Below are 12,682 nucleotides of genomic sequence, written 5' to 3' on the forward strand. Positions count from 1 at the left end.
CCAGCCAACCACTGCTATCGACGTGTAAGGGTACCACGTCATGCTGGGTGGAGTGCAGAGTCTCCTGGCTTGTGATTGGCTCTGTTTCTGGCCGCCAAAAAGCAAAACGGCGGGAGCTGCCATTTTCTCGAGCGGGCGAAATACTCGTCCGAGCAACGAGCAGTTACGAGTACGCTAATGCTCGATCGAGCATCAAGCTCGGACGAGTATGTTCGCTCATCTCTAATAATAACACATGTTCTATAATATATGATCATATGAAATGTACCTTGTAGTTTGCATGTCAAACGGCATCCACTCTGTGATGAGATCGTGCAGGTCTCCTCCAGCCATATAGTCCATGACAATGATGTAATTTTCGTGAGTCTCTTTATATGCCCGCAGAGATGTAAGGAAGCGGCATCCAGTGCCGATCTTCAGCACTTCCAGCTCTGTTTGGATGTCATGTTCTACCTCACTTGACTTCATCATGACTTTGACGGCCAGCAGTTCTTCACTGGCTGGATCTGATGCCAAGAGAACCTGGAAGAAAAGTTGAATAGGTCAGAATTTTAAAGGAAGAAGAAGTCCCTTTTTTTTAAAGATATGTCTGATGACAAGAATTAGTTTACCATTGTGGCCACTTACCTTTCCAAACGTCCCCTCTCCAAGAAAGTTTACAAATTGGAGGCTGTTAAGATCAATGATCTTATGAGGGTTACATGCAATTAATTATTGCAGAGCAGGTGAGCACCCTACTTGGAACTTTTCTATCCACATTATACAACGTTATTTCCCGTGGCGCCATCCTCTGCCATCTACTGGCCAAAAGGATCATACAACCTGTGTTCCATCATTCCTGGCACTGAAGAGTTAATGCTATCTTTATAATGTTGAAACATTCTTTCATGCAGAATCCCAGTTTGGGAGCTCAGCAAGAATATATAAATAGAGGCTTATTCTAAGGTTCTGGGATTTTTTGTCCTGGTTATTGTCTTATGACACGTGGATTGCTTACATCTCTGCTACTGCTACAGAGATTGTTGCCGTGCTGCTAATGCAGCAGAGCTGATCCGGCTCCTCATTAAAATGACCATTATACAAGCTCTCATACTTCTTGTGTCACCCCCTCTATCTCATAGACCAGTGATGGCTAACCTATGGCACTGGTGCCAGAGGTGGCACTCAGAGCCCTTTCTGTGGGCACTCAGGCCATCACCAGAGATGACTCCAGGTATATTCCTGCAGTCCCAGACAGCCCAGGACTTGCTGTGCACAGAGCTATTTTAAAGTGACAGCTCTACCTGGGACTATTTTCTGCTTTATTGGTGTCCTCAGGGGCTGGTATCAATGAAAACTGTGACAGAGAAGGGAGTATAAATCACAAATTAAATTTCTGTGTTGGCACTTTGCGATAAATAAGCGGGTCTTTGTTGTAGTTTGGGCACTCGGTCTCTAAAAGGTTCGCCATCACTGTCATAGACTGTAAGCTCTTGTGTCACCCCCTCATCCTCATAGACTGTAAGCTCTTGTGTCACCCCCTCATCCTCATAGACTGTAAGCTCTTGTCCCCCCCCTCATCCTCATAGACTGTAAGCTCTTGTGTCCCCCCCTCATCCTCATAGACTGTAAGCTCTTGTGTCCCCCCCCCTCATCCTCATAGACTGTAAGCTCTTGTATTACCCCCTTCATCCTCATAGACTGTAAGCTCTTGTGTCCCCCCCCCTCATCCTCATAGACTGTAAGCTCTTGTATTACCCCCTTCATCCTCATAGACTGTAAGCTCTTGTGTCCCCCCTCATCCTCATAGACTTTAAGCTCTTGTGTCCCCCCCTCATCCTCATAGACTGTAAGCTCTTGTGTCACCCCCTCATCCTCATAGACTGTACTGTAAGCTCTTGTGAGCAGGGCCCTCACTCGTATTGTTCCATATGACTGTTTGTATTCTGTAATGTCTTTTTTTTTTGTTTATGCCTCCTATGATTTGTAAAGCGCTACGGAATATAATAAAATATAATATATACAGATTATTATTATCACTATAGACCCCTCCTAGAGCAGATGCATAATACAGGAAACTATCAGAACAGACCTATAATATTGTAGACCCCCAAGCAGACTATAATACTGGAGACTCCCCCAGGACAGACTAGAATACATAAGACCCTCAAGAGCAGACATATAATAGTGTAGACACCCAGAGCAGAAACTAATACTGCAGACCTCCAGAACAGACATATAATAGTGAAGAACCCTAAAGCAGACATATAACAGTGGTAACACCAACAGCAGGAGTATAAAAGTGAAAGCGCCCCCAAAACAGGAGAATAATAGTGGAAGCCCCCAATAAAGGAATATAATAGTAGAAGCCCCCCAAAGCAGGAGTATAGTAGTGGAAGCCCTCCCAGAGCAGACATAGAATCGTGGAGACCACTGGAGCAGAAGTATAATAGTGGAGCCTCCCAGAGTAGACCTATACAATTGGTGACCCCTAGAGTTGGTTATAATAATGGAGACCATCAGAAGAGATTTATAATACTGGAGACCCCCAGAGAAGACAAAAAATTGAAGATGCCTCAGATCCAACCTATAATACCAAAAGACCCTCATAGCAGACCATTAATAAAGAACTATAGTGGAGACACCCCGGGCAGATAATAATAGTGGAGACCTCAGAGCAGGCATGTAAATGTGGAAACCCCCAGAGAAGTAGGGAACCCCAGACCAGACATATGATCCTTTAGTTGTCCAGTGCTGCCTACAAAACCAAAGTTCTCCAGATCAGATCAAAATTAGAAAAACAAATCATCACTTGTCCAGGTTCCTCTTCTCTTTCCTGCTTCACTGCTAAGGGTTCTGATGCTGGATATATGGGTCGGCCTTAGAACCCGGGGCAGTGCAGCACCTAGAGCAGGAGAGGAGCCGAGCGGTGAGTACAGAGCAGCTGACATGTCCTCACTGCTCGGGTCCCCTCCGGCTTTGGGTGCTGCACTACCCTAGGACATCCGGTGTCAGAAGCCAGAGCAGAGCAGGAGAGGCCTGGGTTTTGGCCCACACGCTGCTGCCTGCAGAGACCAATGAGAGCTCCCGTCATTGTCCTCAAGTCCTCACCACTACCCGGCCTCCCGCCATCATTGACATCTGACAAGTCCTCACCACTACCCGGCCTGCCGCCATCATTGACATCTGACAAGTCCTCAACACTACCCAGCCTGCCGCCATCATTGACATCAGCGCACACTGGTCTCTGCGGGCAACGTGCAAGCCACACTTTGTGGGCCATGGGTTGTGCAACCCTTCTTTACTGAAATAAAACAAATTACATTCTTAAAATAAAAATTGATAATAAAAGAATATTTATTAGTATCTGCTCATGTAGTAACAAAAATAGGTGATACATTCACTTTAAGTTTGAAGATTGAGCAGTTGGAATTGATAGTGAACTGGGTTATTATGATTTCGGTCCTCCATAGTGCTTTGCCAAGTGTGCATGTTTTCAATGGAAATCTTCTCCCTTATCAACAGACATGGTAAAATCAAACATGCCCTGTCCATCTTTTACCACTGGCATCAATTATATTCAATGAAGAACAAGATCACAAAAGAAACAGCCCCTTTATGATGCCAGCATTGGGCACCATGTGCTTATTGCCAGTACCTGGATTTGGCATATGAAAGAATAGCATATACATGGGCAGCATATCACAGAGTATGGCAAACTTCACATCGGCCTCCAAAAAGGTGGGATCTAAACATGGTGGAATTTGGGTTACAGGCATAGAGCACCCATAGTAGCAGCACCCATAGTAGCAGCATAAGCTTCTTACTAGTAGCTATACCACCGAATAGTAGACAAGTAAGTACCCCTCTATACACATATTTGCTATATCTTTCCCATTCAATCCTGTCCCATACATTAGGAACCAAAAGTGATGTACTCCATCCGCCAATCCTTTACTAAAATTGTTCAAATTTGACATCTCCAAATTTGCGAGCAGACTTCTGCAAACATAAATCCAATGCTATATGACAATACAAGGGGCAGGGTATTCATTTATGGTACTGATCAGAAGGAGAGCTGGACCTAAGAGGAAGAAACTGGTTATCCATGGTAGAACATACACACGACTCCTCGGGCTCCTTTGAGGGAATGCTGGGAAGTGGTGGAGCTCCCAGTTCTCCCGGTTTGGGGAACTTGTCGTTGTCTTGAGTCGATGAACTTCTCAAAGTTAGAGAGTTGCTCAAATAGTTTGGGAGACTGGACTCCTCCGCGGGGTGATAAAGGACTGTAGATTCTGTTTGCGGCGAAACCAATTTTTCTTCACTGGTTCCGTTGGATGATGCCAGTGACGTGTCCGAGTAGCAGTCTACAAGACAAACATGGAATTAGAGCAATGACTTCAAAGTATGTAATATACTCTCACCGGCCACTTTATTAGGTACAATAGTGTCCAACTGCTCGTTAACACTTAATTTCTAATCAGCCAATCACATGGCGGCAACTCAGTGCATTTAGGCATGTAGACATGGTCAAGACAATCTCCTGCAGTTCAAACCGAGCATCAGTATGGGGAAGAAAGGTGATTTGAGTGCCTTTCAATGTGGCATGGTTGGTGCCAGAAGGGCTGGTCTGAGTATTTCAGAAACTGCTGATCTACTGGGATTTTCACGCACAACCATCTCTAGGGTTTACAGAGAATGGTCCGAAAAAGAAAAAACATCCAGTGAGCGGCAGTTCTGTGGGCGGAAATGCCTTGTTGATGCCAGAGGTCAGAGGAGAATGGGCAGACTGGTTCGAGCTGATAGAAAGACAACAGTGACTTAAATCGCCACCCGTTACAACCAAGGTAGGCAGAAGAGCATCTCTGAACGCACAGTACGTCGAACTTTGAGGCAGATGGGCTACAGCAGCAGAAGACCACACCGGGTGCCACTCCTTTCAGCTAAGAACAGAAAACTGAGGCTACAATTTGCACAAGCTCTTCGAAATTGGACAGTAGAAGATTGGAAAAACGTTGCCTGGTCTGATGAGTCTCGATTTCTGCTGCGACATTCGGATGGTAGGGTCAGAATTTGGCGTCAACAACATGAAAGCATGGATCCATCCTGCCTTGTATCAACGGTTCAGGCTGGTGGTGGTGGTGTCATGGTGTGATGGTGTGGGGAATATTTTCTTGGTACTCTTTGGGCCCCTTGGTACCAATTGAGCATCGTTGCAACACCACAGCCTACCTGAGTATTGTTGCTGACCATGTCCATCCCTTTATGACCACAATGTACCCAACATCTGATGGCTACTTTCAGCAGGATAATGCCACAGTCACCAGATCTCAATCCAATAGAGCATCTTTGGGATGTGGTGGAACGATAGATTCGCATCATGGATGTGCAGCCGACAAATCTGCGGCAACTGTGTGATGCCATCATGTCAATATGGACCAAAATCTCTGAGGAGCTTCCAGCACCTTGTTGAATCTATGCCACGAAGAATTGAGGCAGTTCTGAAGGCAAAAGGGGGTCCAACCCGTTACTAGCATGGTGTACCTAATAAAGTGGCCAGTGAGTGTATGTTAGAGCTTTAAGATGATGGACTAACTATTATTGTTCTTCCCTATACACAGTTAGTGGGGGTGTGAGTGGGGCCACCCCTACCTAAAACACAGTATCGAACTCTCAACGATCTTGAACGGGGCTTCCATTCTCACTATTTGACTGAGTGGCTGCGGCAGGTTGAGCATTGGTCCTGCTGCTCCATTCAGTATTATAGGAGCATGGTAAATGCAGAGAACAGGTATCTCCAGAACCCTCCTAGATGGGGGGATTTATTACAGTGATGTATAAAGAAGATTGAAACTGTGATCCTATGAGATGGCCGTGGAAAAGAAGGTGAATACACAAAGTATTTAACTCTGATAGCCCCTTTTAAGGATCAATGAATGCACATTTTGTACTGTTGAGTTGGGTAACGGAGAAAATGTTACTCCTAACAGGGGTGTAACTAGAGGGATAGCAGCCATAACAGATGCTATGGGGCCCACAGAGTCACAGGGCCCCAGCATCTTGGGTATTGGGTTTGTAAAGGGTGTCCTATGTGTGTGTATGTGGTGGGTATATCCTGTATGTGTGTGTGTATATGCTGTATGTCTGTGTATCATTATGTGTGTATGGTCTAGATGTGTGTGTATGTGTGATGCTGTATGTATTTGTATATGTGCTGAATGGGTGTATAAGGTAGAATATGTATGTATGTATATACTTTATGTATGTATACATGGTGTGTATATACTGTATGTATGTTTTGCTGTATCTGTGTAAATAGTGTGTATATGCTGAGTATATTTATTTATAGTGTATATATGAGTGTATACATGTGTGTGTGATACAAATATGTCTATTTTGGGGTCCATTCAGTAGAGCCCTGCCTCTCATACTTACGCCCCTGACTCCTAAGTATGCTGGATAATTTGCTTAGAGGTCCTAGCATGGCTAACTAGTATCAGAATAATAATTCTAGCCATTTTCAAGTGGGTCACCTAGCAAAGGGAACCTACCACCCTGATTCTACCTATAAAGGTAGAAGGGGTGGTAGGTGGATGAATGGGACGTGAGGATAGCCCTTTTTTGGGCTAATCCTCACGTCCCGGGTGTCTTTTAGAAAACTTTATTGCAGGCATATGTAAATTTTTTTTATGCGGCTACTGGGGCGTGGAGTAGCCGGACATGAGGCTACTAGTCGCGGCTACTCCACGCCCCAGTAGCCACGTTACTCCATCTACCATTTAATCTTCGGCGCGCAGCTACGAGGAGACCCCCCGCAGCCGAAGGCCTGCGTGCTGCGCATGCACAGAACGCAGGGGACCAGGACGAGGGCACGCAGCTACGAGGAGCTGCGCGACGAAGATTAAATGGTAGGCGGAGTAATGTGGCTACTGTGGCGTGGAGTAGCCGCGACTAGTAGTCTGATGTCCGGCTACTCCACGCCCCAGTAGCCGCATAAAAAAATTTACATATGCCTGCAATAAAGTTTTCTAAAAGACACCCGGGACGTGAGGATTAGCCCAAAAAAGGGCTATCCTCACGTCCCATTCATCCACCTACCACCCGTTCTACCTTTATAGGTAGAATCGTGGTGGTAGGTTCCCTTTAAATACTGAGAGAATCCACCACGTTTTGTGCCTACTTGGAGTGAACCTTTTGTTTTCAACAATCATTATGACTATGACATTGTTAAAAGAGCTTCTAATACACCTCATCACAGGTTAAGGAAGCTGAGAGCTACAATATATGGAAGAGAACCATCCTAAAGCGAAGAATAGTATCTCTCAAGATATAATGGTGAAGGCAGAACTGGATCCTTTCCAGAGATTACTGTGTTCTCTCCATGACAGATCTGCTTCTAGCTTTCCATATTCCTTTAATTTTGACTTGGACAAAGATACTGAGGATGTGTTCTAGAGAATATGGATACACGGGTACGGTGGTGGGGTGGGGTGGGGGGGGGGTGGGGGGGTGGCGGGCGTGAAAAAAAGGTGTTGCCCAAAGAAGTATGTGGTGGACAACAGTCTAATGTTGTTGAGCATAACAGGAGGACTTGCCTCTCACTACATAATCGAAACAAAAATGGGAAAGGCGACATTTACATTGGTCCACAACGCAATTACCTTTTAAGGATTCAAGACGTGAGTTTTTCACTCGTAGAACCTCGTCAAGAATTTTATCTATGAGAAAGTCTTGGGTTCTTTGTTGTCTTATGGATTCAATCAAAGCATCAAGGCCCTTTGGATTTTTGGCCAGCCGATCCAGCATTTCTCCAGCTTTTTTCTTGCTTGTTGTTTGGCACATAATTTCCTCAGTGTCGTCTATGTTGAGTATCATCTTGGAGCGTAGGTAATCAAAGTGTCTTCCGGCAATGAGCTTCTCACATAAATAGGGTCGTAAGCGTTCAACGGCCTACAAGAGAGAAATGGTGAGATGGCGGGGGAGATGGCGGGAGATGCATTATTGTGTTTGGCTCGTGGCCTTCCAACTGCTAGTATTTCTCCAATACAGGCTGTCCCTGGGTTACATACAAGATAGGGTCCGGAGGTTTGTTCTTAAGTTGAATTTGTATGTAAGTCGAAACTGTATATTTTAAAATTCATTAAAGCTTCATTACAGACACCTTACAGCTGGTCAATGCAGTCTGGGACTAAAGTAAAGCATCCAGAGAGCTTCACCAGAGGTCACAGTGGGCAGAGGGGTCCGTCTGTAACTATGGGTTGTCTGTAAGTCAGGTGTCCTTAAGTAGGGGATCGCCTGTATCTCAGTGGTGGTCCAAAGCGTTGAGCGAGTCACAGGAGGGGTAACATAACCTTGTTACTACCACTAGGTTTCCATATAGATTACAACAGTAGGTGAATGCCCATCTTAAAGGAGTATCACAGTCACAGAAACTTACATGAGTTAAAGGGGTATTCTGGTCACTGTTTAGGAATAACTTGCTAATTAGTGGGGGTCTCACTGATTTGGAAAACGGGGGTACACTGTACCCAGACTGAATGAAGCTGTGGGTCATACAAGCTTAGTCCTACTCCGTTCACTGTAGTAATAGCCAACTATGGAGCTCAGGTACACAAGAAGTCCCTCAAGGAGACCCACATTTGTGTGATCGTCCCAGTTGTCATCAACTAGATAGGAGACAACTTACCGTGACCGAAATATGCTTTTAGGTGTAAATTCACACTCCTTATCTCGTTCTGAGTGAATCTCGTGAGACAATCGTAGGAGAACCTGTCTATAAATTAGATCTGCTTCCATTCTCATAGTAAAATACAAAGTATTACATAGTAAGGTGTTCCTTCTTCCTTCTCCTGAGAATATGCCACCCCAAACCCCGTCTCAACATGTCTGTCTAGTTTAAGAGAAAATCCTCCCATTACAGATCAGATCTGTACTTGTAGATGATCTATTCATCACCAGCGTCCCTTCTACTTACTTCTTTCTTAATATCTGCCATAACATCTTCACTCAGTTGGGGAGTCATCTTGGAGGCACCTGAAGGCCACCACCCCCAGCTTGTGACGTGTCTATAGAAAGTGGTGTGGTGTGGGACCCTTTTTCCCCTTGCACACACTCGCCCGCTTTCGTTTGCAGATCAATGGACTTGCAGAACTTCCTGTTACAAGTTTCGGCTAGTTCTTCACTATGTTCTTCCTCCCAGTGAGATTGTAGGTGGCATTGTACCTAGTTCTTCCTCATTGCTCTCTTGTGACGTCCTCACCCTCATTTCCTGTATTTTTCAGGCTCAGATCTGACTGGTTGATACTTTGCACCAAAACTCTGCAGAGCCCAGACCTGAACAGCAGGTGTCATCACAGTCACTGCAAGAGGCTTGAAAGCCACATGAATCCAGATGTATAACTAATAAGGCAGGGTCTGGGCAGAACTTTTCTTATAGTAACTTTTAACTCCTTTCGATTCTGGTTTGTACTGTTATGTCGTTCTGAGGGTAGGTTATTAGTATGTGATTGACATAGTGACCCACTACATGGGCTGGAGTATCTATAGAAGCTGCTACAGGGCTCAAAGGGTTACTGTACGCAGCTCTTCCTCCACAATTCCTCTGCTTAGGGTGGTCAGTAAGACAACATTGTAGGTGCACTTTAAAAAAATCTGGTGGCTGTAAATGATTTGGGAGATTTATGTTTACAGCTAACTGCTTGTGATAGTAAAAGATCACTATGGGGGACATTTACTTACCTGTCCGATGGAGTTCATGACGATGTCCGACGATAATGCTCTCTGCCGCGATTCACTAAGATCGTGCACCTGATATCCTGCATGTGTCGCTTCCCCGCTCAGGTCCCCGGAGTTCACCTTCTTCTTTCTGGTGCATGTAAGTGCATTGGATTGTGACACAATTTGAAAGTTAAATCCCGCGCTCAGTCCGAATCAGTCGAATCATCCGATGGCCGGCCTTCCACCTGTCGCATGAAAGCAATGCAGCTGCGCCAAAAACCGATCGCATGCCCCAAAATCCCAGTGCAGACACCTGTTAAATACCTGTCAAAGCCGTGCAATCCCCGGAAACGGTGCAAAGTCCTAAGGGACGCCACACATGGCGTTTCTAGTCCGTTTTTAAGACGTTTTCAGTCTGTTTAAAAAGGCTTCCTTTTTTGAAAACGCATCCATTTTTTTACCATTTTTGTCAGTTTTTCCCAATTATCTTAATGGATAAACAGGTTGTAAGCAGCCAAACACATGGTAAACGGTCAAAGGCGGATGCGTTTTCAAAAATGGATGCGTTTTTAAACTGACTGAAAACGCATGCTTAAAAACGGAGCAAAACACCGTGGGGGTCATTTACTAAGGGCCCGATTCGCGTTTTCCCGACGTGTTACCCGAATATTTCCGATTTGCGCCGCTTGTACTTAAATTGCCCCGGGATTTTGGCGCATGCGATCGGATTGTGGCGCATCGGCGCTGGCATGCGCGCGACGGAAATCGGGGGGCGTGGCCGAACGGTAACCCGACGGATTCGGAAAAACCGCCGCATTTAAAAAAAAAAAAATGGTCGCACGACCCATACTCACATGCACCACGATGAAGAGGATGAACTCCCGGGCATCTCGGCGGACATCGGCTCAGCAGCGCCACCTGGTGGACGTCGGAGGAACTGCTTTGATGAATCCCGGCCGGACCCGAATCCACCGCAGAGAACGCGCCGCTGGATCGCGAACGGACCGGGTAAGTAAATGTGCCCCCATGTGTGGCATCACCCTTAGTAAATGAGCCCCCAGGTGTTTTGCATTGTTTCCATGCAAAACAAAAGGTGCTCATTCCAAATCCCAGGCGTTTAGGTTTAAATAAATATGCGATCAGGATAAAGTGCTGAATTCGCATGTTCCAAATGACCTGCATTTAGAAACACAAAACAACCCAAGCAGGGAAGGGCTTGGCCTGATCATATTTACGGACGTGGATATGTGGTCTGGATCTTTCTCCAAATGAAGCTACCGATCGCATATGTGTTTCCACTGAAGCACCAGTCATATATTGAGCTACAGCAGCAGTACACAGCCATACATAGAGCTACAGCAACAGTACACAACCATACATGAAGCTACAGCCACAAATGGAGATACAGGCGCAGTGGGGCAGATCTACTTACCCCGTCCATTCGCGATCCAGCGGCGGGTTCTCCGACGCTGATTCGTGTCTTCCGGCGATTCACTAAGGTAGTGCGCCCGTTGTCCACCAGGTGTTGCTGCTGCGCTGAAGTCCGCCGGAGTTCACCAAACTATCCTGGGTACAGGTAAGTGTGTGGCACATTTTTTTTTTAATACAGCGATTTTTCCGAATCTGTCGGGTTTTCCAACGGCCACGTCCCCCGTTTTCCGCCGCGTGCATGCCGGCGCAGATGCGCCACAATCCGATCGCATGCGCCAAAAACCCAGGGCAATTCAGGGAAAACCGGTAATATTCGGGAAACACGTCGGAAAAAATCGGTCATTCATGGAGCTACAGTTATAGTACGCAGCCATACATGGAACTACATCAGCAGTGAAGAGCCATACATGGAGCTATAGCTGCAGTACACAACCATGCACGGAGCTGCAGTTGTAGTACACAGCCATTCATGGTGCTACAGCAGCAGTACACAGCCATACATAAAGGCACAATGACAGTACACAGCCATTCATGGTGCTACAGCAGCAGTACACAGCCATACATGGAGTTACAGCCGCAGTACACAGCCATACATGGAGCTACAGCCGCAGTACACAGCCATACATGGAGCTACAGCCGCAGTACACAGCCATACATAAAGCTGCAGCCGCAGTACACAGCCATACATAAAGCTGCAGCACCAGTACACAGCCATACATAAAGCTGCAGCACCAGTACACAGCCATACATAAAGACACAATGACAGTACACAGCCATTCATGGTGCTACAGCAGCAGTACACAGCCATACATGAAGATGCAGCACCAGTACACAGCCATAAATAAAGGTACAATGACAGTACACAGCCATATATGTTGCTACAACAGCAGCAAAAAGCCATACGTGGAGCTACAGATGAAGTATACATTATCAGTGCACAAACATGCATGGAGATGGAGCAGCATCACACACATACCTGGAGATGCATCATCAGTAGACAGACGTAAGTGGAAAAAACACAGCAGTAAACTGCCATACGCAGAGCTAGAGCGGCAGTACACAGACATATATGGAGCTACAGCCAGGGCTTTATTTACTTGGTGCCACCCAAGGCACTCACACGTGTCATCAGGTTATGGCTCCTTTCTTTCGAATCCACCTGTCGGATACCTGCCCAGCGAAGAAGAGGCCTGATCCTCCGATACCCATCAACTGTGACCCAGATAAGCCCTAGGCCTCACTCAGGTCCAAAAGGGAATCCAACTGCCCCCAAGCCCAAAAAGGCTGGGCCCTGGTGGGGGATGTTACAGATGCATATTCAGTATATACACCTATTACATGTTAAACCTGTATATACACCCACATCACATATTACACCACATTATAGGGGACATGTAGGAATAAAATATGACATTGCATAGAACAAACAGTCATATGGAACAATAGGAGTGAGGGCCCTAATCACAAGAGCTTACAGTCTATGAGGATGAGGGGGTGACACAAGAGCTTACAGTCTATGAGGATGAGGGGGTGACAACAGAGCTTACAGTCTATG

At 45.9% G+C, this 12,682-nt stretch overlaps 1 protein-coding gene across 2 annotated transcripts in view; it reads right to left on the bottom strand.

Moving 5' to 3' along the window:
- Positions 1–9,319, bottom strand: part of BCL10 (BCL10 immune signaling adaptor) — a 55,164-nt gene extending 45,845 nt beyond the window's left edge. Inside the window, exons 1-4 of one of the 2 annotated variants that reach the window (XM_072127530.1) lie at positions 8,666–8,924; positions 7,641–7,929; positions 4,102–4,346; positions 269–522 (exon numbers count right to left, since the gene is read on the bottom strand). In XM_072127530.1, coding sequence (XP_071983631.1) covers positions 269–522; positions 4,102–4,346; positions 7,641–7,854 — 713 coding nt within the window. In that variant the 5' untranslated portion in view covers positions 7,855–7,929; positions 8,666–8,924. Of the gene's footprint in view, positions 1–268; positions 523–4,101; positions 4,347–7,640; positions 7,930–8,665; positions 8,925–8,953 lie in introns of those variants that run through there. The other variant, XM_072127529.1, reaches the window with a different exon arrangement.
- Between the last annotated feature and the right edge of the window lie 3,363 nt (positions 9,320–12,682).

This window comes from Engystomops pustulosus, chromosome 10 (assembly GCF_040894005.1).
Source record: "Engystomops pustulosus chromosome 10, aEngPut4.maternal, whole genome shotgun sequence".
NCBI classification, from domain to species: domain Eukaryota; kingdom Metazoa; phylum Chordata; class Amphibia; order Anura; family Leptodactylidae; genus Engystomops; species Engystomops pustulosus.